The following is a 27,474-nucleotide window of genomic DNA, read 5'->3' as shown; positions in this document are numbered from 1 at the left end:
CATTTTAGGATTATTAGTTATAGTTCTATAAAAAATAAAATTGGTAGGGATTTCATTGAATATGTAGATTTCTTAGGGTGGTATGGACATTTTTAAAATATTATTTCCTCCAACCCATGAGTATAACACATCTTTCCATTCATTTATGCATTTATGTTGTCTTCAATTTATTTCCTCAGTATCTTATAGTTTTCAGAATTTAAGTTTTTCACCTCTTTGGTTAAATTTATTCCTAAATATTTATCCTTTTTAATGTAATTGCAAATGTGATTTTTCTCTTAATTTATCTTTCTGAGAGTTCACTATTAATGTATAGAAACACAAAAGATTTCTGTATATTAATTTTGTATCCTACAACTTGAATAAAATAATTTATTAATTTTAGTAGTTTTTTTTGGTAGAGTCTTTAGCTTTTTCTATATATGGTATGTTATCTGCAAAAAGTGACACTTTTTTTTCTAATTTGGATGTCTTTTATTTCTTTTTCTTGCCTAATTGCTATGACTAGGACTTCTAATATGATATTTAATAAAAGTTGTGGGAGTGGGTATCCTTTTCTTGTTCCTTATCTTAGAGAAAAAATTTTTAGATTAGGAAAATGTTTATTTTATCTGCTACTATTTTCAAGAAATATCACAAGTTTAATAACTTATTTTTGAAGACAATCCCCATTATATTTAACATATGATTTATTAATGATTTTAGGACCAGCATGATTAAAAAATTATTAAAAAGCATTAATTTTATGAAAATATAGTATTGATAATCACGTGTGTTAGCACAATGGGATATATATTATACAAGGTTAATGAATTTTAGAAACGTGGAAGATATATAAGTTCATCAGGAATGTCTTTATAAGATAATTAGGGTACTTCATCTATCTTAACTTTATAGAGAAAATGTAAACTTAAGACTCTTTGTGACTATAAAATGGGTTTTGCTTGTTTTGTTTTGTTTAGATTTTATTTATTTATTTATTTGACAGAGAGAGAGCTCAAGTAGGCAGAGTGGCAGGGAGAGGAAGAGGGAGAAGTATACTCTCTGCTGAGCAGAGAGCCTGATGGGATGATCCCAGGACTCTAGGATCATGACCCCAGCCAAGGCAGGTGCCCTGGGAATACAGTTTTAAGAAAATTTTCAGGATACCTGATTTATATTTGCAAAACATTTTACAATCTGTAAAACTTTCTATTATATAGAGAAAATAAAATCATTTTCAGGTTAAAAGAAAATGTAATTGTTTAGGTAGTTCTTGTTTAATTGTTAATGGTAGTTATACTGCATATAGCTCATTGTAATTTCAGGGCTCTGTTAATCATGTTCCTCTTTATTTACACTATTTTGCAGCTCCATCTCCAGTTACCAATGTGAAAAAGGGGAAGATTGCAAAAAACAGCATCTCTTTGTCTTGGCAAGAGCCAGATCGTCCAAATGGAATCATCCTGGAGTATGAAATCAAATATTTTGAAAAGGTGAGAGTAATAGAATAAAGAAAGTCCTTTCTTCTTTTTTTTTCAGTTTAGCGACCACAATTATCCAATTTTTAGAAAAGCATGTTGCAATTTTATGCATAAATCAATGACAATTGATTCTACAGTCATGATTATGGAGGTTAGAAATGTATAGGTAGCACTCTTTGTGTTCTTCTGATGCCAAATAGTTTATGCTGCGGACTACTGCCATGTATTCTAACATCATCTTAACTAGGTTTCACAGCATTAAAAGATGAAGTCATAGGACATTTTGAAAGTGTTGTAAACACTTAAGTTCTTGACCTTCAGCAGTCACTGCAGTGTACCGCAAGGAAAAACACATAGGTTATAGCCATTAACCCTGCATAATTCCTGTGATTTTAAGGAGGTATGGTTAGATACGATGTGAATATAAAGTATAATTTTTTAAATGCATATAAAAACCTAATACCGTATTATAAACTTTATTTTAAAATTTGAGGGCACAAAATCAGAAATGTATGCTTCACATTCCCTACATGTTCTCAATTTCTTCTTCCCTGAGTTGTATCTTGGGTCCACTCTTGCGTGTTTTGCCATAATAGTCTAAAGGCAATAATTATTCCTCTTCCTCTTTTCTGAATCCATAACCAAGTGAGCCATTGATAAGGAAATAATACAGATGGAAAATAAAGGTCAACTTAAATTTCTTAACTGTATCTATAGTATAGAGCTTGGATATGTATCACTATGTGTTTTCCTACACTTCCCACACCTATATTACTTTTATTTTTATACAGTCTGTATCTGAGTGGCATACATTACTTAGAACAACCTGACTTCTAGTAAAGGATATTAAAAATAGAAATGAACTCAAACCAGACTCTCGCTGGTGGGTAGGAAACTCTGACTCAGGAGTGTGTATTCTATCAAAGTAGGGGTAGAAAAGATCACAAACACATGCACAGAAGAAGATCCCAAAAGAAAAGGAAAGGACTCAGCCGCACATACTCAATTGCTTTCCCTAAATTCACAGAGCCATCACTTCTCTTAGAAGGAATAGTGACGGGGGTAGGAAGAAGTTAAAGACTTACTTTGCAATCTCAAAGAAATTGTCCAAGATAGGGCATTGGTAAAGAGAGAGGGAATAAATGGTTTTCCTTATACTAATGCAAAAATATCAGGAAAAAATACTTACATTCTATTAATGAAAGTTACTTAAAAATTCAACATTCTGTGTATATGTGTAGATGAAAGAATATAGGTAAATACATTGAAATGCATTAAACTAATACATAGTATTATAGGGATTTTTTTAAATGTTTCTTTTATTCATTTTAACAATTACCTGTGTAAAGATAATGACAATAAACCCTAGTGATGGGGGTGGAAGACGAATAATGGAGATGTCTACATATCCTTTCTAGGTTTTGAATCCTGTACAGTATTCTTATATTGTTTTTATAAATAGGTAAACAGTAAATTATTACTTTTGAAGGATTACTTAGTTATCCTAGGAGTGACTTGCTGGTGGCATTACAAATACCTATTAGATCATTAGAGAACATAAATGAAGACACTTATATTTCATTAAAAAATGTATTATCAAGTATAATATTTACTAAGAACGTCTTATGAGAATGCCTACGAGACCAAACTAGTTTGGTATAAGGGCACCTGGCCGGCTCAGCCAGTGGAGCATGCAACTCTTGATCTTGGGGTTGTGAGTTCAAGACCTATGTTGGGTATAGAGATTATTTAAAGATAAAATCTTAAAAAACAACATAGTGAGATATGGTTTAGAGTATTTATTGTAAAAAAAAAGACAAATCAAGTAAAATGTAGTGATATTAATATTGCTCACTGATTCTTGTTTTCTCTGGGAATAGTAGTCAAAATTGCATTGTAAATTCTAGAGGTCTATAATCTAAACACATGCTATATCCAAAAAAATAATTTGTTAAATTAAGGTTTACATTCTTTTTTTCGTTTTTTGTAAATTTTATTACTGCATACTAATGAAAAGCTGTTATATATATATATACATATATATATATATATGTATATATATATATAACATAGACTGATTTTTTGGTAAGTTATATTCATTGAGTTATATTCATTGTAATTGAGGTTGATTTTTTTAAAAGTTAAAATTCATAATGGCATTTAAAAATAATGATGCACCAGAGTTATTGGCTGGCTGGCTCCCTTGGTGGAGCCCACAACTCTTGAACTTGGGGTTGTGAGTTCAAGCTCCAAATTGAGTATTGAGACTACTTTTTAAAGATAAATTTTAAAAGGATTTATAAAAAAATTAAAAACCTAATGCACCAAAACTCTGTATTTTAATGTACATTGTAGATGAAATAAAGCTTAACAGCAAGAAGAATAAAATTTGACAAATTGTTCTTTCTCTATATAGTTGTTCTTACCCCTGAAGCAACTAGTTGGATCAATGTCTGGTTTTCTTTTTAGTTTCTAATGTTATTATCCTATTCTAACCCTTAAGATTTACCTTTTTTTTTTTTTTTTTACTATTACCAGCATGTACATAAGTCTCATATGCATAATACTCAATAAAAGCAAGGATTTATCATCTTTTTCTCTTTTTTCTTTAAGCAGAGTTTTTCAACAAGTGGTGGGGAGAGTCCTTTTCTCTTAATATTCCTTCTAGTGAATTTTATCCATGTGGAATTATTTTCTTTGTAGTTCAATTTTTAAATTATCCTTATTTCATGAAAATTTAGTTTTACATTTAATATCTTACACTTGATGCTGTATTAATACATTCTATTATCTGCATAACTCAATATAAGAAAAAATAACTTGGGAAAATATTTCTGTATATAGTCTCAAAAAATGAATAGCAACTTGTCCACTCACATTCATTAAAAGCAGCAAAACTTTCATATAGTGTATTATTTTGGGGAAGTTATTAACTTCTCTTGGTCAGTGTTTTTCTTTTTACACTGAAAATATTCACAGAACTTTTTTGCGAAGCAAAATTATTGAGCATACCAATAAAATACCTGAACGTTTTTTTTTTTTTTTTTTTTAACACACTCCGGGGTGGGGGGGGGGGGGCAGAGAAAGGAAAAAGATAATGAGTTTTTATAGCATGTACTGAGGTAGGGGTCCTGATAGGTTTCCAGAGCTCATTTTGAACCTTCAGAATGACACCACCATTTTATTGGATGGCTCTTGGCCAGACACAGGTGGCAGAGCTTTCCAGGGCTCGTGCATTTGCCAGCTGGCATTACTGCCTGCGATTGCCCTGCTCTAATAGAGGTCATTGGGCCTCTCTGCTCCTGCATGGTGATGGGCCCATTGCCATCTCTTAATTAAAGGCAGAGGCAAAGGGAAGCTGCCCCTTGGCAGAGTGTTTGCCAGCTGGCTCCTTCTGCTGAGGCCCTCCCCTCACTGCATGTGAACAGTGTTTGCTAAGCAGCTGGGGAATGTAGCTCATTTGCTCAGCAGGAGTGTGAAGGCAGCAAAAGCCATTGCCCTGACCAGGAATCGGCAGCCTGGTGGCCATGGGTGTTGATGATATGTATATAAAGTTGGTGATAAAAAGTAAATTATAATACAGCAGTGACTGAAAAGAGTGGAACAGAAGCAAATTTTGGAACTACTTAGGTAATTCAAAATGTACCTTTATGTACCTTTATGGATTTTGATCTCTTACATTTATGATTTGGTGAGTCCCTCTGATATTATTGCATTCAGCTGACCCTGAGAGACAACGTACAATTAGAACTCAGATAAGGAACTACTTAGATATATATGTTAGTATATAAAACAGAATGTTGCATAATTTTGTGCAATTGATATTAGAACCTGTATTATTCAAGGAGAAGCAACATGCCAGTTGTCTTGTAATGTTTCCCCTCCCCTTCATTTGGCGAAAGTGTCAACTTCTAATAATTTTACAAGACATAATTGTTCCTTCAATAGGAGTTTGCAGCAAATTCTTTAATTATTTTTTAATTAAATTTGCCATCATGCTACAGACTCAAGTCACATTTACCTAGAACCTGTTATGATGTGGAGATTGTGCTGGGGCTATGTGCATCATCTCTCTTCATCTCTATGTGCTCACAATGCTCTCAAATAAATAATTTTATCCCAATTTAAGGAAGAAAAAGACAGGTTGAGTTGTGCTTCCATATTTACACACTTCCTTAGGCAATAGCATGGCTTGAATTCTAACCATGATATTCCTGTGCTCTTTTATAAAACAAAACAAAAACCCTCTTACTTCACATTATAAATGTTAATATTTTATATAAAAATCATATTTATATCAAGTATACCAGAATCTATAGTTTTGTCTAGATTTTTATGCCTTATCTTTAAACAAAATACAAATAATAGCATACAGATATTGTATCATTTCTTATTGAAATCACTGAGGAGTCATAGCCAAAGTGAAAAGTAGTATAATCTTATTGAGAAAATCTTGCATATTGGGTCTTATACCTGAGCAGCCATATATCAGTAACTACAGCAGTTTATAGAAACTATTTACCTCCTTTAAAGGGACACAACAAGAATTGTCCGCCTTTTTTTACTGCTTTATTCCCAGCATGTAGAAGCGGTAATAGAGCACAGAAGAGAAAGTTAGTAAATGTTTGTGAATGAAGAAAATGACTGACATTACTAGGTAAAATTTTATAGGATTTAATGACCTACTTTAAATCCTTGCAAAACGCTAGTAATATTTCCTAAACACCTTAAAGAAAAAAAATAATAAAAATAAACACCTTAAAGATGTGGCACTTACAAGTCTATGCACAAAAAGATATAAATAAAAAATAGTCATCTTTGTGGAATGAATCAGAAAACCTGTTTGCATTAGAAATTAGAACATAGATTTAGTTAGAAATTTGGATGAACTTAACCCTAAGAAAATTCTGTATATTTGACTGTATTAAATGAGGAATGATAAAACTGTTTTTAAAAAGTGTTTGATAGATTGTATATTTTAGATTGTATTGGTTAGAATAGAATGCGATTAGCCATTGATTCTGATGTGTCAAATTAGAAAAAAAAATAAATGATAATAATGACAATGAAAACATGTACTCTTTAGTTTATGAAGTGTTTTCACACGCATTACTTTTTTTTCATTCTTATGACATCACTATGAGGATATCCAGGCACTAATTTCTATCCAATCTTACAGATACGGAAACTGAGGATAAAAGTAAAAACAGACTTGCTGTATTTTATTTATTTTTTCTAAAGATTTTATTTATTTATTCATGAGACACAGAGAGAGAGAGAGAGAGAGAGAGAGAGGCAGAGACACAGGCAGGGAGAGAAGCAGGCTCCATGCAGGGAGCCTGACATGGGACTGGATCCTGGGACTCCAGGATCATACCCCGGGCTGAAGGCGGCGCTAAACTGCTGAGACACCCGGGCTGCCCGACTTGCTGTATTTTAGCACATGGTTTCTGTGTCCACATTAAAGTTTCAGGATGGTATGCTGCTTGTTGATGGTAACTTCAACAGAGAAGGAGCATCATTTGCATTTATTTTTCATTTTAATTCTGTTAAGAAAATTAAACAATCACCATATTCCCTATTGAGATGCTTGAGTAGCAATTGTTATATTCTTTTCAATTTTTGAAGAATTTAAAAATTGTTTTCAATTTTTCTCATTTCAGAAAAAAAAATCCTTTACATGTTATGCCCATTAGTTCTTAAGAAACTCAACAATATTTCTATTAGTAAATAAAATTTTCTGAAATGATCTAGAAAATGATGGTTTACAGTCAATAATCAAGATAAGTAAAGATTAGTTCCTAAGAATGGGGGGAATCTCTAACCATTACCTATGATTAAGTTATCCTGTAATATCTATCAGAAATGTAATAATTGTGAGGATACCTTAAGGAAAAAAGCAAGGGTAGCCAATAATTTACACAGAAAAATACATGGGAGGAGAAAGTTCAAAATAGGGACTCTGTGTGTTTAGATTTTTGTAGGGCCAAGATTCAGTGTGTAGATTTGAGATTCAGTGTGGCAACTTCAGAGTAAGGAAAAATTACATATGTATGGTTAGTCTAGACTTTGGTAGTTATCAAAATAGGAACAGCTTTCTATTTGTTTCAGTTTCCAAAACTACCTTTACTGTAATATATTTTTTCACTCCATCTCCATTTACTACTCATCCAGCTTAAACACATAAGTGTGAAAAAATGGAAAGATTTTTGTAAAGAAAAAAAATGCTTATTTATAGTTTTTCTTTAGTAATCCCTGTTTAGACTTAATAAATTGAAATTAAAGTTCTCCAGCAAAGTCCTCATTCCCCCTCCCAGGTCCTAAATATAATTAGAAATCAAATTTACTAGAGATATAAAGTATAATTCTTACCTGGCAATATATGAGACATTGCCATCTTTCTCTATGAACAGGCAGCATGTTTGATGTACTCCAATAAAACATTTATGAGAAAAATAAGCACACAATACCAGTACTAAAATAGAGTCTATAAAACAATTCATCTCCTGCAAATCATATTTTAAGATTTTATAAATTTATTTATGCTGAAGACAAGTTTGGCGGATGAGTGGAGAACATGTTACCCACCATCGTTGAGTTTTAGGAAACACTTTAAAGTTTCATGTATACAGCACACCTAGGATGTATACATTTTTTTCTAAAAGATTAAATTTGTACTAATATCAAAGCTATTAGTTTCAGATTCATTTTCTGATTTATGATTCTAAGTTTTATTGTCAGGAAGTAATTCATATGTTGACTTTTTTTTTTTATTGTACGTGCACGTGTAACCCAAGGACCAGGAAACCAGCTATACAATCATCAAATCTAAGGAGACAACTGTAACTGCAGAAGGCTTGAAACCAGCTTCAGTGTATGTCTTCCAAATTCGAGCACGCACAGCAGCAGGCTATGGTGTCTTCAGTCGAAGATTTGAGTTTGAAACTATCCCAGTGTGTAAGTCATTTTAATTACTGTCAACTCATGTCTCTGTAATGGTTACCAGAAAAGAGTCAGTAGATCAATACTCTCCCTGGGCACTCTGTCAGTCTCCTGCTCCTCTCTCTCTCTCCCAGGCATGACCCCTTCGGGTAGGAAGCATCTGTCATGCTATTATGGTAGGTTAGTGGGTTAACACATCGGTCCCCGCTCCTCATCACATTTGGTCTCCTGGGAGATGAAACATCAAGAGATCCTTAAGAAATGTTTAAACCTGCTTTTAAAGACTTTCTTTCCACAGCTGCCATACTTTATTGAATTATTGCCATTGACTTTTACTTGTTTTATTGAACAATGTTATCAGGCTTAGTCTTTCTATGAAAATTCTACCAGGAGCTTGCATAAGTATTAAGTTTGGCAAGAAAATGGCGGTCTCAGCAACCAATCTGATTGTTTTGAAAAATCAAAATCTCTGGCCTTATCTCTGAGTAAAGGGCCTAGAAATAGTTCTGGAAGACATTTCTTGTACCATTTTTTTTTCTTTTCCTTTTTTTTTCTTGTACCCTTTTAAAAATAAAATAGCATAAAACATTTTTTTCTCTTTAACCACAAACAAGATATTTAAATTACTTGTCCTAAAGTATATATTAAAAGCAAGATTAGAAGAAAACTTACTATTATTTATCAATGAAAAACCAACACTATTAATATTTTTTTATGAAGAAAGTAACACAGAGGAGTAGTGTGAAATGTCAAATATGTGTGTGTATGTATTTTCATTTGGTGCATGACAGTTAATACTGACTTTGATGAGTTACCAATACCAAGGAAATTCTATCTTATCATTCAGGTATGTTAGGACAGAAAATTACCGGAAAATCATTAAAAAGATTTTCTAATTGGTTACTCAATTCATAAAAATGATGCATGATGTTATTAATTTGCTTAATTTTTAAAATTTATAAATTTTAATTTCTGTTATACCTAGGACATAAAATTGTTACAAGGGGATTTTCTTTTTCATCTACGTTATCTTATATGTCACTCACATAGTCCTAAAACTGAATGCAAACAGTAAGCACAGGATCACAAAATCTTTATTTTAGAAAGGTTATTTGTCTTGAAGATTTGGATGGAAAAACCTCAGAAGTCTTTCTCTCTCAAGCTTTATATTTTATAACTGCCTATTACCCACTTTATTTTAATTTTGTTAGGTATGTAAATCATTCCTTTTCCCAATAGCAGTGATAAAGAATACCAATAAATAAACAGCATGAATGAAACCATCCAGCCCATCTAGTTTGCTCTTTTTATGTGGTTTCTTTTAACATAAGTTATCTTGAAACTTTGAGACTATCACTGAATCTTTCTTAACTCCCACTTAACAAGATTTACCAAACACCTTTGTGTTTCTTTTATGATTTATTTTTCTCCAATGCATCACTTCCTTTCATTGAATTCTTACCTTTTTAATTCAAATTTGTATAACCCAATTGCTGGAATAATGCTATTCTGTTTTTTAAATGAAATTTTTATTGAGATAAGTGTAGTTTTATATGCAAATGTAAATGCAATGCAGAGTTATCTCTTGTACAATTTGTTCAGTTTCCCCCAATGCTAATATTTTTAAAATATAGCATAATACCACATTCAGGATATTGACATTGATGCAATCCACTAATCTTATTCACATTTCCTTCTACTCCTTTTTATGTATGTGCGTATAGACATATGTCTATTAAGTTGGATACGATTTGGTCAGTGGTGTAGATTTGTGTATCTACTATCATAGTCAAGATACTAAATAGTGCCAACATCACAAAGATCTCTTTGGTTGCCCTTTACAACTATACCAACTGCCTTTGGGAATAGCTCCTATCCCATAACTAATCACTGACAACTCTTAGTTTCTAAACATCCATATATAAAAATATGACATTACAGAAATGTAGTAAACATGGAATCATACAGAATGTGAAAGTTTAGAATTGACTTAATTCCCTGGCAAATTGTTATGTATACCAAGTTTGTTTCTTTTTATTGTTGAGTAATATTCTATGGTATGTGTAGACCACAGTTTAACAGTTCACCTGTTGAAGGACATCTGGGCTAATACCAATTTTTGCTATTACCAATAAGGATGCTATGAATATTCATATACATCTTTTTGTATCAACATATGTTTTCGCTTCCCTGGGACAAATACCCAAGAGCACAGTTGCTGTGTCATATGGTAATTTTATGTTTAATTTTGTAAGAAAATGCCAAACTGATTTTCAGAGTGGCTGTACCATTTTATAGTCCCACCAGCAATGTATGAGTGATCACTTTCTCCACATCCTTATCAGCATTTGCTGTTCTCACTGTATTTTTCTTTTAGTCATTTTGGACAGGTGGGCATGATATCTCATTATGGTTTTAATTTGAAATCCCTGATGGCTAAGGATGTTCAACATTTTTTCATGTATGTATTTACCTGCCATGCTATTTTAAATATCCCCACTAACTTCTATGTACCAATATTACATATCAAAAATTGTAGCTTTGATCTAATTATCTTAATCAAGAAAATTAATAGTGAGTTACAGCTGTGGTAGAAAGATCCCAAATTCTCAGCCTGGCCTTCAAAAGCACTTATAATCTGGCTTTAATAATCTTTTCAGCTTAATGATTATTCAAATATATGGCTAAAATATAGAGAATACCTATGTAATATTGTTTTGCAACCAGGAGTACAAGAAGCAATGTGAGGTAAACAATGTGATTTCTCAGTGTATGCTACCTTTAAGTTTCCATGGATAATATAAGTATATAATGATTGAAAAAAAGAAACATTATTTACTAAAGAATATTAATGTTTATAACTAATATTCTTTTAATAGTAGTGTTACATTGCCCCAAATTTGCTTGTAAGCATTCCCAAAATATTCCTCAGCAATTCTTCCAAAACTACATGACATATAAAAAATTAGGAAATATGAGTGATTAGAGATTTTTATTTTTAAAATTAAAAAACTTAATAATATATTAAAACACTAATCATAGATCATATTGGGCTTACAATTTTACCCTGATGCTAAAGAATGAAGTTAGTGAGTTGATATATTGGGGATATTATTGATGCTGTCAGGTCAAACAAAGGAATAAATTAGTACAAAATCTTATTTTAATTAATTTATTTATTTATTCATGAGAGACCCAGAGAGAGAGGCAGAGACAGGCAGAGGGAGAAGCAGGCTCTATGCAGGAAGCCCAAAGTGGGATAATATCCCAGGAGCCTGGGATCACGCCCTGAGCCAAAGGCAGACGCTCAACCTCTGAGCAACCCAGGTGTCCCAATGGTACAAAATCTTGATGAGTTATTTTTTACTAGAAAAAGCTCACTAAACAATTAATACATTTGAAAATAGTAAAATATTTAAAGCCCATCAAGGAAATTAGAAAATGCTGAACATTTTTTAAAAAATGAAAATATATTATTAAATTCTTCCTCATAGATCCTTAATTTAATTGTCTGTTATACAAAAATATCTTATATAAGTAAACAGTGGATAACAACATATAAATATGAATCTTTGTGATTTGGCATTACAAAAATATTTTCATAAAATGATTTAAGCATTTGAAAATGTTTAGTATAGCATTAAAAGTTAATTTTTTGCAAGATCTTAGCCCATACTATGTATATTTTAGCATATTGTTAAATTAGATTAGGTCTATAAATTATTAAAAATGAAGCATTTGATGATATGAAGTATCCATATTTTTTCTCAAAATTAATACTTTGGTTAGTGTGAAATTATCCTATTTTATCCCTACTAATGATTAATCATGCCCTCTCCTTCCAAAACTGAATCTTAGAGTTCCCAAAATGGCATATTGAGGCCAGAAAGATTTGTTAGAATTTGGTTAAAAGGGCTTTTGAATGCTAGTTGGAGAATTTGGTGTTTTGTTTTTTTTTTTATACATAGTAAGAGTTTATGAACTTCTTGATCAGAGAAACATGATCAAAGTGATATTTTTAGATATTTATGTGAGTACATAGAAGGCAAAGGGAACACCTAAAACACTAATGAACCATATGTCAGCAGATATGAATCAAATTGATGAGTGTTGGATGAAAAAACTTAATTCATGTATAAAAACAGAAGAAACACAAAAATGCTTATTACTTAATGGGCAAGTCAGAGTTAAGAAAAAATTAGTGACAGTTAAAAGAAACCAGAAGAAAAGAGATAAAATTAGTCTGGTTTGTGGTTTGATTTATAACATGTTTGTTTATTGATGTGGTTTTGTTAATGCCCTTGGGGGTGGATGTGGTATAAAGGTTGATTTTAAACATATTGTTTTTATATGAAAATACAATCCAAATAAAAAGAAAGAAGTCCATTTTTTTTAAATAGAGTGTTGCTTTGAAGAGAAATAAGAGTTGGAAATATAAATTTGGGACTTACCAGCTTTGCATGCAAAGAAGTAAACATGAGAGGTAGGAAGAAAAGGAAGAAGGAAAAGAGAAAGACAGAAAGAGAGTGAAGAGCTAAGGAGGGAAATGCGGAGGATTGGGAGCCAGCACTCATCAGAAATTGTTCATGCATTAGATGTAGGGAGAGAATGTGGAGCCAAGAGAACTGACAGAGTAATACTTCTGAGTGGGAAAAAGGGAAAGCAGCTTATCTGATGTCCTAGAAACCAAGAGGAACAGAGTCTCAAGGTTGAAGTTTATGTTCAGAAGGGTTAAATGCCTCATTATTGTGCATGGTAAAGTAAATGCAAAAGTACTTATTGCATGTAGCCAGAATATCACATGTAGAACTCATTGGCCAAAGAAAAGCAGTTTCAGAGAGAATTTACATTCTCAGTTATCAGACAATGAGGCTAGTTCTAGATACGTTAGTCTAGATGGTGAAAAATAGGAAAGAATAAGAGTGATAAAGAGGATCAGATAACTATATGTGGAAATATTATCTACTATTTATTTAAAGCTGGCAATAGTTGAAGCACTATGCTAAATATTATCTCTAAACAGAATTATAATGATCCAGGAAAATTATTCCTATTTGGAGATTAATGAAATGGGACTTGATAAGGGTAAGTACTTTGCTTTGGCCCATATACCTATTTGGACCTATTTTCAAATTTAAGTTGAACCAACATCAGTAAGTTTAAGGATTTGTTTCCCCCCAAAAGAATTATCTATTTAGGCTTGGAGGTAGCAAAGAATAGCCTGTAAGGAAATGAAATACTCTCCTGGAGGGAAATCATTGAAGGAGCCACATCTTCAAAGAGACAGGAAGGATTTTAACCTTGGATTTATATAAAGCAAAGGAAAACTGAAGAACCATACAGTTTTACAGTTTTATTTAACCATGGAGTTCAGACTTGATCACTCTCTTTTACCTGTAAGATTTAACTTATAGATAAATGTTTCATTTCTGAAACATGAGAAGTGGTAATGAACTAGTGTTTTGAGAAAATGGGGAACTCATGATGGGGGTGATTTTGTTAGGAAATTAATAAGAGAATCAAAATAAAATAATTGGAATAGCATCTAGAGCCCAATTAAATAACATATTATGAACCAAGTCTAAGAACATTCCTCTTGCCAGAAAGAAAATTAAAGAACTGAGAAAAAGCAATGGTATGAGTAATCTGAGTTTAGAGATTAATAAAGCAAATCTTGGAGAAGGCATAGTGGGATAGTGAAGTAGCTTTGCCTTACCCCATTTATACTGCTCACCAGCATTGAATTCCCTACCACAGACTTCAGCATCAGATATTAGGAGAGAACAATCAAGATAAAAAGCCATTGAACTACAACTATTATTATCCAAGAAAAGAGAGGGTACATAGATTTTGATCATCAATAATAATCTTTCTTGAACATGAAGAAGCTACTGTCAATATTTGGTTTGAAGACTGGTCCAAAAGCATAGAAAGTCTAGATAGAGTATAAGAAGGAGTCAGAGAGCCAGTCAGTTTTGCTTTGAAAGACTCAAGGGAGAGGTGACAATAATAGAAAGGGAAGTGTTTGGATGTCCAAAACTATTGATTAGGCCAAGATCTGGTAAGGAGTTATAAGAAACAAAATGTGGAAAGTATAGTTGTTATTACTTTTGATGACTTAAAATTTGTTATGAAGGTGAGCTAATGCCACTCTGAATTTATCAAGATGATTATATTGTGTCTTATTGAGCATTTCTTGAGAACATTAGTAAAAGTTATTTTATTCTATACGTTTCTTATTTTAATACAATATAGTTATCAGCACAAAATAAATATCCCTGTGCTTTTTGAAGCACAACTATCTAATCATGTCCATTGCCTCTTGTTATGGTAATTGTACTGTTAAAATATAGGATATTTAATCTAAATCCATGTATTTGAAAGATTATGTAAATGAATCTACTCTTACTGCTGGCTTCTCAAAGTTCTATATAGATGCCTTGATATCTTTCAAAAAGTAGTGCTACACATAAAGTATACTCACTGATTACATTCTGTTTGAAATTACAGTTTTTAAACTTGCATTCAGAATAATGGCATTATATTAACTTCACTGAAGTCATAGCCACAACATTTTGGAGTTTAACCTATGTCTATGGGGAAAAAAAAAACACAAACCCTGTCTGAGATATTGATTTTTTTTTCTAGAGAACAGCCACATGCGGATTCTAAAATGCCAAATTTCATATACTTAACATCTCCTATTTAGATGAAGGTGTTTGATCTCAAGGACTAAGTTTCATTTTATCTTGCAACCCCCCCCCCATCCCTAGATAAATACTATGCAAACAATTACATTCATTTTTTATGATGACAAGGAAATAATCATTGACTTAGTGATTCTTTCAAATTTCCATTTGGAGAGTAAATATTTTCTCCTAGAGATGTCTTTTCAATTACACACCACTGAGCAGAGATATGAGGGGGAAATCGCGGCCAAGTGTGGGGGATTGCTTAAATCACGCATCGATTACCGACTATTAAGCAGCTCTTATTTGAATGCATATGATCTCTTTAACCTCGGGCTTCCTTTCTCGTGTCTCCTATCAGCAGTTGCAGCATCCAGCGATCAAAGCCAGATTCCTATAATTGCTGTGTCTGTGACAGTGGGAGTCATTTTGTTGGCAGTGGTTATTGGCTTCCTCCTCAGTGGAAGGTAAGAGAGGAAGCTGTGATTCTGAACTTTTGCCCCTGATCTCTTCTTTACCTTGATCTGACCATTTGGCTGTGAAGCACATCCCACAACCAATCAGTCAAGCAATGTATCAGTAGATAAACTCAACGTAGGATGTATTTTTAAGCCTTACCTTGTCCATGTTAAGTGCTAACTTTTAAGTACAGAATTTCTCTTTTTTCAGATATGCTCACTTCACAAGAGTTAATTATTAACTTGTTATGATTTATTCTACTTTTAACCATCATTTTTCTGATATAGCATTTTAAATGTGATTTTTTCTCTCAAAATTATTTATGGTTGTCTGCTTCAATTTTAGTGTTGGGGAAGGCCTTCCTGGTAAATTCAGAGGAATAAAACTAATAATTCTACTTAGCCAGCATTCAAACCTAACAGAGTGATGAATATAATACAGACACTCTGGCAGACCAACATTCTGAGAAATAATCAGCCCTCTTACATGACTGCTTTTATTTTCAGCTTCTGAATGATTTCAACCTGAATACATCAATAGTGTGTACTGATTGAAAGTGAATTTTACTGAATGTTGTATCAATAGATACATTAACATGTGTGTTACACATCTGCATTTTTCATTTTGAACAAAAATAAAGGAGGTAGAGGCCCAACAACAACTTTTGTAGAAAGTATTTCCTGATGCTGAGCTGAGCATAATCAACCTTCTGAAAAAAAAAAATTTAAAACACAGTGAGTAAATACATCAACACATCAACCTACAACAGACATATTTCCATTTTTTTATCCAGGCCATTGTTTGAAAGGATATTCAGTAATTAGAACTGTCCATTTGAAAATGTTTTGGTATGAGACTATTACAGAAAATTTGATGAAAGTCTTCATGGAAATATTTAGACTTGCCTAAAGATGTGAAATTGTAGTGTAAGGTCCAAAAAAAGTCAGAAAATCAATATTCATATTGATTTTCTTCCCGTTCTACTTATTTATTTTTGACTCTTCAGCACTATTCAACTCATAAATAAACAGAATTGGGCACTTTTCAATATACTGAATATTGTATTCTGAAAAGATTTATGACTATATCCTTAAGTTACAGCAATCTATATTCGTAAAACATTGTTGAAAATATTCATTTGAACATCCTTTCTTTTTGTATCTGAACATTCATTTTCTTCTAGCTCCTGTTTATTCAGGAATGTACAAAATTTTCTTAAGAGTATTTATTGAAATCCATTGCTTACTTTTAATATTAGATTAGCAGTTACACATTTTTAGAATTTCTGGGTAGGAAGCCGTCTGTGTTCTATTGAGGACAACTAGCCCTATTTGACCAGAAGGCTGGATAGCTGGTGCCCCACAGTTCTTTTCTTTCTGAAGTCACCCGAGAAGAATGCTGTGTCCCTGCTTCCTGGAAGATATAAATTTTGTCATAACAACTTTGCTCAGATTTTGATTACATAAGATAATTGAGTGTTTGATAGCTATTAAGAAAACCACCGCATGATATGAGTCTTTTCTACCTCAAAAGGGTAGATAACTATGATACAGTTTCAGAGCTTGTTTATAACATTTTTTTACTTCTAACTTGGATAAGAGTTGTCTTCTTCCTTTCCAAAAATCCAGAAGTGTTAGGGACATGCAGATCATAAGAAGATACTGTATTTGTTGGGTCCACACCTAGAGGAAGTGAATAAAACCAGAAGAATGATTTAAGAGCTAAAATCCAATAAATTTGTGTGTTTAAGGGTTTATTAAAGGACAAATCAAATATATAATGTATCTTATTATATACTTAGTCACACTACATTTATTTAACCTACATATTTTAATGTGAATTTACTGACTACATTCAGCTATGAATTCTTGCTTACTTGCATGTGAATGAGACCTTGTTCTCAAAAATGTTTCCTCCCCAATCTATATACAAAACTGACTTAAAAACAGTTTACTTTGTTGCATCTGTAGCATTAGACAAAATGTTTGAGAAAAGATTCATATAACCTATTACTTGGTAACTGAGGGATAGATAGTAATGCTTTAGTATGTGGCACACCCACACATGTGCACTACATGACTTCTATATGTACCTGGATTTCCTGTGTAAGAATAATTAAATTTTAGTATAATTTATCAGTTATAGGAGAATCACAACTACACCCAAAACTTAATTTTCAGCATAACTAAACCTGAGACACCTTATTAATTTGTACATTTTTATTCATATTACATTTTGTCTTAATTTAATTTTATAACAAGCTTACTGTGCAGAGATTATGCATTTTTAATTTAAAGGAAAATAAATTTTACTCCCCAAAATCTGAGATTTGCATTTTATTACCAGCAGATTTCTTTGCATGAAATTTTCATTACTTCATTTTGTTGAATGCACATTCTTGAATTTCAGGGGGTATTTGTCTTATGATAAAAACATCTGTGGACATCTTATTTTACTTTTCATAGATAAGTTATTTTATGATGCTTTATATAAATATATGTACTCAAAAGCTAAATGAAATGATTTTGGAAAGTCTTTTCCTATCTCATTCAAGACAATGAGCTTCACAATTTTTGTTTGGACTAGGGGAAGTGTGCCTATCACATAATACCTACAGTGTCCTGAATTAACTCAGTAAAGATTTATCAAATAAAAGAAAAATTAAATGAAGAAATGTAGCTGAAACCTAATAGTATTTGGGAAGTTATATATGAGTACTGACAAGTTATTGAAAAAGTCTACTTTAGAATTGGTCGGAAGACATTGAATTACATATGTTTTTCCCTCCTTTCCTTGCCAAAATATTACTAACACACACAAAAATACAATGAAATTTAGACTATCCTCTTAACTCTGAACTATTTTATCACTTTTTAATCTTTTGAGTTTATTAAGAACCAGATATGTGCTCCTAGGTAAAATGTATTTTAATTACAAATAATTTTACTTGTCAGTGGTTGTATAGATAAAGTAATTTTTCCATGTTGCAGAAATATTAATATTATTTGAATGCAATATTTATTGGCAATTTACATCATTTAAGAGAAAATATGTCTTAAAGATACATATTCACTGATAATTTATATTTTTATTCACACCAAATCAAAAATATGAATACTATGGAACTAATCTATTTCAAAGAAAAAAATAAACTTTTTTTTTGTTCTAAAATAAATGAAAGATAAATCAGATAGAGAGACTTTTTTAAAGATTTTATTCATTTATTCATGATAGACATAGAGAGAGAGAGGCAGAGAGAGAAGCAGGCTCCATGCCAGGAGCCCGACACAGGACTCGATCCTGGGACTCCAGGATCACACCCTGGGCCAAAGGCAGATGCTAAACCACTGAGCCACCCAGGGATCCACAGACTTTCTAATCTCTTTAGGCTACAATTGATTACACAGAACCTTTTGGAGTCTTCCTACCTAGATATAATTTAAAATAATGTAGGCAGATATCCATCTTAAGGGAAAAAGTTTCATTTAAAAAACAGAATTATAGCATCTTAGGATTCTATCAATCTTACGATTTGTGTGATCTTCCTTTAGAGGTGCTAAATATTCCATAGAGCATTTTCTGCAGGGTTTAGATTCTCCTTTTCACTTTCTCTATCATTAATTTGAAATGTTTTTTTATTGGACCACAAAAAAATTGATATGTCCTCAGCAAACTATGAGCCAATTACTCTAGGATGAGTATAAATTAAACCTCCTGATTTGTGCAGTATGTTGTAATTGTTTTTTAAAATTTCCTCCTTTAATCAGAAATGACAATGCACATTGCTTTCTTATAATATACTAATTTTATTGTTTTCCCCTTATAGATACTACTACATAGATTTAATACTACTACATAGATATAAATTATTTAATAAACTAACTTTTCCATTAATGGTGGTCATGCCCATACTCCCAGTTACATGTTTGAGAAAGTCTTTTACAATCTTCTTCGCCTGTTTTCCTTTCCTTTGAAGATGATCACTGATTACATTGTTACTTTTTTTCTCTGTCTCCATTTCAAACTTGGGGCCTAATCCTTAATTACTGGATATTTCTCAACCTGATATAAAGCTTGTGAATTTATTTATTTTTAAATCATTTTTAAACATTTTTATTTGAGAGAGAGAGAGAGTGAGATTGAAAATAGGAGGAGAGGGACAGAGAGAAAGAATCTCAAGCAGACTCCACACTGAGTGTGGAGCCCACAGGGGGCTCCATCCCACAATCTGAGCCCCAACCAAGAGTTGGATGCTTAAAACTGTGTGACCCAGGCACCCCTCATGAATTTGTTCTTTTAAAAAATTCCAGAGCTTTGCTTTTTTGTTTCAATTTTACATGTATGCTCAGAGGTTTAAGACACACACACACACACACACACACACACACACCATGCACATGCACTCCCACACATTTGCACATGTTCTTGCATATAAGTACAAACAAGTTAAATCTGTCACCATTTTAAAAGTGGAAAATAAAATTTTTAAAAACCTATGAGGTGGGAGAAAAAGCGGAAGAATTTCCTCAAGCTGCTTAGCCTTTGATGCAATTTTAAGGCTATTCAGAAATGACTTTAATATTATGATGCTCCTAAAATGATAAGGTTAGTCTGAGGGATGGCTAATGGCTGTGAAAAAGATTAATTTCTGGACAAAGGTCTTCCCTTGTTTGGCCTGTTCATGTTCAAATCCCATGGCTGGACATATAACTGCTAAATCCTATTTTCCTCTTTGTGAATGAAGCAACCAAAATTCAATTCACTTGAAATGTCTCATAGTTTATTCTTCTTTTTTTTTTTAAGATTTTATTTATTTATTCATGAGAGACACACACAGAGACAGAGGCAGAGACACAGGTAGAAGAAGAAGCAAGCTCCATGCAGGGAGCCTGATGTGGGACTCGATCCCGGGTCTCCAGGGTCATGCCCTGGGCTGAAGGTGGCACTAACCGCTGAGCTACCAGTGCTGCCCTGTCTCATAGTTTCTGAGCTGAAAATTTTTCAATGGATAGTGTACTTGAAGACTAACCTATCAAAATTAAGACACTGAGGCCACGTTAAAAATGGAAAGGAAAAAGAGTAGATTTATATAAAATGCTGCTTTAGAGTATTTTACTTAAAAATAATCTTAAAATTTAGGGGGATCCCTGGGTAGCTCAGCAGTTTAGCGCCTGCCTTCGGCCCAGGGCATGATCCTGCAGTCCTGGGATCGAGTCCCACATCAGACTCCCTGCATGGAGCCTGCCTCTTCCTCTGCCTCTGTCTCTATCTCTCTCTTTCTCTCTCTCTCTCTCTCTCTCTCTCTGTCTCTCATGAATAAATATATAGTCTTTAATAATAATAATAATAATAATAATATTAAAATTTAGCCTTTTGTAATTTTTTCAAATCTCTTAATAATAAGTTATAACTGACTTCTTCTTCAAATAATCCAAACATTTATTGGACATCTATTGCACATCAAATATCAAGATAAGTCCCGGGCATGTGGAATCAGAAGATAATGTCTTTCTCTCAAAGTATTTCCACTTTAATTTAGTAGTCAGATCAATGGACAGAATTTTGTAAGCAGAATAGCAACAGTTATGGATAAAGACAAGGATTTAAGCTGGAATCCCTCCCTCATGGTAACTTTTGTTTTCCTTTGGACCACAATGATAGTCTGATGCATTAATTCAAGAAAAATATGAGTTCTTATTACATGCCACCACAATTCTTATGTTAAGAAAAACAATAATTTGATGGTAAAATCCACTGTACTTAGGAACTTTTCTTCAAACTTATTTGGAGCTAAATAAAATCATTATGCAGGCATTTTGAATGTAATTTTTAATGTAATTATTTAATTCAGACAAGTGCCAGAGCTCTGCCTACTTTTTGATATCAAAGCATAATAGCTTCTCTAGTGAATGGTTTTTAAAAGGTATGAAGTATTCTAAAACCTTCAGAGAACCCTCTTTGCCTAATGGAAATAACATAATAATGTTCATAATAAGTACAATATGGTCTAGCATGAATTACATACTGCCTCCCAGGTATTGTTCCAAGGGTTTTTATATGTAATATTTCACAACACTATATCTCATTAATAGTTCTATCTTTCAATTATGCTTGATAAAATTATCTTCTTGCAGTTTCTTGATCATTGTAAAAATAGTTCAGACTTGAGGCTTTTGTATTGGCTCTTCTGGCTGCCTAAAACTCCCTTGTTCCAGAGAGGCACATAGCTTCCTCCTGCTTTCATATCATTGCAAAATTCTATCCTCTCAATCGAGCTTACTAAAATGAGGGCCTGTGATTCCTTCCACTGCCTATCAGATCTCTCTTACCTTGATTTACCTCTTCATAACACTTAATTGTAGTGTTTTATTTATGTACTAAGTATAAATTTCTCCTGTTAGTTTTTTTTTTGTCTGTAGATCCAAGATGGCAAGGATTCTTATCTGTGCATGATTTCTCCGCCTCGGAGAAAATATCTAGAAAACAAATTACTGTACACAGTTAGTGAAAGTCTGGGGCTTGAACCCAGATCTGACCTTAGGGTTTCTGTTCTTCACTATATAAGTGCATTATGATACATAAGCATTAAACTGTAGATTTTGGTGAAACTCTGAACTCTTATATACAAAGTCACTGATTCTCTGCTGCCAAAATAATAATATTAATTATTATTATTTAAAACCTTTATGGGGATCCCTGGGTGGCTCAGCAGTTTGGTTCCTGCCTTCGGCCCAGGGTGTGATCCTGGAGTCCTGGGATCGAGTCCCATATCAGGCTTCCTGCATGGAGCCTGCTTCTCCCTCTGCCTCTCTCTCTCTCTCTCTCTCTCTCTCTCTTTGTCTCTCATGAATAAATAAATAAAATCTTTAAAAAAAAAACTTTCCAGGGATCCCTGGGTGGCGCAGCGGTTTGGCGCCTGCCTTTGGCCCAGGGCGCGATCCTGGAGACCCGGGATCGAGTCCCACGTCGGGCTCCCGGTGCATGGAGCCTGCTTCTCCCTCTGCCTATGTCTCTGCTTCTCTCTCTCTCACTGTGTGCCTATCATAAATAAATAAAATTAAAAAAAAAATTAAAAAAAAAACTTTCCAAAAAAATAAATAAATAAAACTTTCCAAACTGGTCAATATATAAATAAAGCCTCTCCTAGAAAGTACTGTCGGTGATATCTTGACACTACAGTAAATAAAAAATAAACTGGATCTTAATGAATTGTCCCTCAGTCCTTCACTGAAAAATAGTGCTAGATAAATGATTTATTCTAGAACTACACACATTCAATGTCACCAATTTATGACCATTCCTGATTTGTGATGACTGGTTAATTTCACATCTCTGTTTCCTCAAAACTTTTTTTTTCCAATTGAAGTAGTTTTAGTTCATCATTTTATGTATGTCTCTTCAATAGATTGGTGCTCGTCTTGAATGTATGGATTATAGTGTAGATTCCCAGTAAATACCCAGTGACCTTATTGCTGGAAGAATGAAGCTGGAGTTCAGAACTCTTGAAAAGATACTGCAGACTATGCTTTCAGCATTACCACTATGCATTTTTGACCTGGACTCCTTTAGTCACATATGACAGAGGCCAAATTCAAAGTTGCTTATTCTAAAAGATAATTATAAATCATATGGATGAAAAGTTCCAGATATATATATATATATATATATATATATATATATATATATATAACCCTAAAGTACAGAGACTTATTGATCTAGGTGCTAAAATAGTGTCTGCTATGCAATTGGAGGCATATGACTGAAGAGTGTTGTGGCACAAATACGGTATTTAAAGTTACTCACCAAAATGAGGTTATCTGGGGGAGCCCAGCAACAGTGACATTGAGAGATAGAGTGAAGGAGAAAGATCCATCAAAGGAGATTGAAGAGTGACCCATGAATTGTCAGGAGACTGGACAGTTATTGGATCACTGAAGCAGGAATGGTCACTGTAGTGAGCCCAGCTCTGACTTTACAGCTCTTGCCTTTCACTCTCAGAGCTCATACGGTACAGGCCCTGATAGGAACCTAAAAGCTGGCTCCACAAACTAAGTCAGTCAATAGCACTGGGACCTTAAGAAGAGAATGGAGAAATTCCACTGCGTGGCCCAGCAGAGTAGGAGTTCACACCTGAATCTGAAGACGGGGTACATGAACTAAGCACATGAACTAAGAATGAGGGAAGAGGATCTCTCTCTGTGCCTTTTTTCCTTATACTTCATTTCATGTCTCAATATTTAAACCTACCCACATGTCAATATGCACGTTAACCACTATTTTCTATCACAAAATCTTCCTTAATTCCCTTAGCCAAAACCTTTTTTACTTTGGCTAAAGTCTTAGAGCAAGGTATCAATATTTCTCATGAAATTTAAACTTTCAACCACAAATGATAGTATATTGAGTAAATATCTTCTTTCTTCTTCAGTGAGTATTTAGAAGATAAAGACTTCTGTGGCTCTCCCACATAACCTAATTGAATGAATACCTCATAAATTATTGAATTAAAACTAAACAGTGCATCAATCTCCATTTGAAGTGCTTTGTCCTTATTAATCAAACTAATGTTGGTAGTTTAGAAAATGAGAACTGTTAGCAACAAGGCCAGGCATAAGTCTAATACAATACCTAATCCATAAGTACACTTTCTTCCCAATTACTGAAATATTTTGTGCCATCACAAAATAAATACAGTGATTTCAAAGAAGTATTACATAGGAGTTAAGAAATCTTCATCAGGGGATCCCTGGGTGGCGCAGCGGTTTAGCGCCTGCCTTTGGCCCAGGGAGCGATCCTGTAGACCTGGGATCGAGTCCTGCGTCGGGCTCCCGGTGCATGGAGCCTGCTTCTCCCTCTGCCTGTGTCTCTGCCTCTCTCTCTCTCTCTCTCTCTCTGTGACTATCATAAATAAAAAAATAAAAAATTAAAAAAAAAATCTTCATGAGATGGGGTGCCTGGGAGGCTCAATTGGTTAAGCATCCAACTCTTGATTTTGGCTCAGATCCTGATTTTAGGGTCATGAGATTGATCCCTGTGTCAGGCTCTGTGCTCACAGGGCTTAAGTTTCTCTCCCTCCCCCTTTGTCCCTCTCCCCACCCTGGCTCATGCTTGCTCTCTCTCTTTTGCATGTGCAAATAAATTAATAAATCTTTTTAAAAAAGAAATCTTCGTCAGCTTATATTATTCACTTGCCCTCTAGATATGGTGATGCTAATATGATGATGTACCTGGTAACATCAAGCAGCAATAGTTTTTATTAATGATAGTGTAGGTTTGTATTTCTCTCCTGATTCTCTTTAGATCAGAGGTATCATGAATACGTTGTGTTTTAGCATTTCTAACATAACAAGGACCACATAGTTTTGGAACTTGGTAAATTTTGGTAAGAAAAAGTATTATATGAAAATATTTTATCTAATACTATTTTGTTTTAAAATAATGATAAATAGCAAAATATTTATAATCACACATGCAACCACTGATTTTAGGAAAGCTCTCATTAAAAGCAAATCTCAGTGGTTTATGAATTAACAGTAGATGTGACTTTATGAAACTGTGATAAATCCAGGCATGTGTATTGATTTAGTATCTGGGAGTTGTTATTCCTTCTATTTTCTCATGATTACATGCTTTTTTCTTCAAAGGCTCTGAATCAAAGATAATTAGAGAGAAGATCATAATTTATTAATAACTGACAAATGGGGATCAGGGCAGAGCAGTGCCAAAAGACTAGGAGCATAGCAACAACTAATTGCCCACTGTGGGAAGTAAATCGTCCTAGGAAACTGAACCCAAGAGGGTTACCGGTTCAATTGCTCAACATTATTGAATATCCCACCTGTGACTTCTCACAGATCAAACACAGAAACATCACTGCCATTCTCAGGAAGTTATATTGAGGCAAACATTTAGAAGGAAAACTCTATGTTACCAAGATAAGTTAATATCATTGATTTGCAAAACTAAAAAAAAAGATTACAGCAAAGAATCTAAAGATTCTCAGATTTCATCAAGTTTGAAGCATAGGGCAGGTCAAAAGCCTAACTACAAGGGCAAAATATGCTTTTTGTCTGAAATTCCATTTGCCTGAAGCTCAGTATCAATAAGATATGAAAGAGAACATGCTGGCATGCCAGTAGGCACATGGCTCTAATAGAAGACTGCTAGGTTTCTGGGAATCTTACCGCATCTCCCTGAGCCCACACAGGCTTTCACAGGAACCTGATACCCAGCTCTACAGAGAAAAATCAATAGCACTGCCCTATGCCAAAGGATAGACCAACTATTCAACAAAAACTCAGTGAATTTCCTGAGCCATGTCTGAGAGTATATCCATTGCTGAGAAATGAAGCAAATGACAATAAAATGTTCCAAATGATTTTAAGCACCAGCTAAAAACCACATTTGTTTAAGATCTGTGCTCTTTCTAAAAACTTGCATAAACCTGCAAAGAAAGAAATGTTTCTAATGGATTAGCAACTGAGTTTCAAACAGCTGAATTTTTTATTGTGCTATGGGAGGAATTGAGGTTAGATATATCTGATGTCTGTGATAGTTTTAGTGCTACAAAACATATTATATTCTAATTATCTTGCTTACCAAAAAATCTTTTTGCTTTAGCTCACTTCTTGCTTCTCATTATTTCTTACTCCCCTGACTTTTTAATCTTACAGAAAAATGGCAGTGTTCTGTCTTAGATCCTTGGCATGCATTTGCTCTTAATAGTCTACAGGCATTTCTCTACTCTCTTGGAGCCATCAATACCACATAACAATGTCAGTGAATTTTAATGCTTATTTTGGGGATTCTGCTCTTTAGATCACTGTTTGATTTGTTTATTTATTTTTTAATGACCTGTTATCTTTTCTTCCCATTCTTATGGTCTGGCATTGGATTCCCCATCTCCATCATGGTCATTATTGAGTTCTCTTGAGTTAAGGTAGATCTAAAGGAGAAAGATGGGTTAAACTTTATCATAGGTTGTTTGTTTTTGTCTCCTCTTCACACCACCACATACATCTTGAAAGACAAGATATCAAGGTGGCAAAGTGGGTGTTTGTGGTGATTAGTGAAGGAAAGACTGTTTTTATTAGGTTGTTCTTAGACCAGCAATATAATTCCTTTTCAGGGTCCCTCCAGACTGAACATTCCATAGGATTCAAATATTCTCATGTATATCACAAACACCTCTTCTCCCCCTCCCAGAGCTCTCCATGCTTCTGACATCTAGAAATCCTACTGCTGCTTTGGCATTTCTATGCCTATTTCATTGATTTTCTTGAAGCAAATTTGATAGGCATTGTTTAAACCCAATTCTATCCATAGATAATATATACAGTGTGCCAACATTAAAAAAATCTATGCTGAGTTTCAACTGAAGTCATGTAACTTTGCTATAGTATTTTAATTTAATTGTTTAATATTTTGACTATTTAATACAAAGAGATACCTGGTACAAAATAGGAGAAATAGTACAGGTAAGAATGTAAAGGTAATCATACAGCCAATCATAGAGCAAATATTTGAGCAAACATCTTTAAAAATATGTAGGAATATAAAATTAAGTGAAAAATTTTATACATTAATATTATTTTTTCTTAGCTATCTAGAACCCTTACCACAAATCCTCACTGCTAAAGTTGTTTGTGAGATCTTCATATGCCAGTAACACATACTACTTTTCTAAGAATACCAAGTTCAGCACAAATATTTAAGCAGTGTAGATATTAAATCTGTAAAATTATTCTGATTTTCTTAAATTTTTTGCAGCATAATTGCCAGAATGTCAATCTATAGGTCCAGTTTTCCTCAGAAAACTTTTAAGATGAAATTTAGCCATGCAAATGACTAATTTCTGTCTCATCATGCCAAAGATGATGTAAAAATCCAATAAGTTATCCTCAAATTAGCATGAATTCAGT

At 33.3% G+C, this 27,474-nt stretch overlaps 1 protein-coding gene across 7 annotated transcripts in view; it reads left to right on the top strand.

The window, feature by feature from the left end:
- Window positions 1-27,474, top strand: part of EPHA5 (EPH receptor A5) — a 345,616-nt gene that overhangs the window by 245,422 nt on the left and 72,720 nt on the right. For 4 of the 7 annotated variants that reach the window (XM_041726499.1, XM_041726497.1, XM_041726492.1 and 1 more), the window contains 3 exons: window positions 1,351-1,475; window positions 8,261-8,420; window positions 15,456-15,561. In XM_041726499.1, the coding sequence (XP_041582433.1) occupies window positions 1,351-1,475; window positions 8,261-8,420; window positions 15,456-15,561 (391 nt within the window). The remainder of the gene's footprint in view (window positions 1-1,350; window positions 1,476-8,260; window positions 8,421-15,455; window positions 15,562-27,474) is intronic. The other 3 variants (XM_041726495.1, XM_041726493.1, XM_041726498.1) reach the window with 1 other exon arrangement.

This window comes from Vulpes lagopus, chromosome 12 (assembly GCF_018345385.1).
Source record: "Vulpes lagopus strain Blue_001 chromosome 12, ASM1834538v1, whole genome shotgun sequence".
Taxonomy (NCBI): Eukaryota; Metazoa; Chordata; class Mammalia; order Carnivora; family Canidae; genus Vulpes; species Vulpes lagopus.
This window is presented reverse-complemented; position numbering and strand designations above follow the sequence as displayed.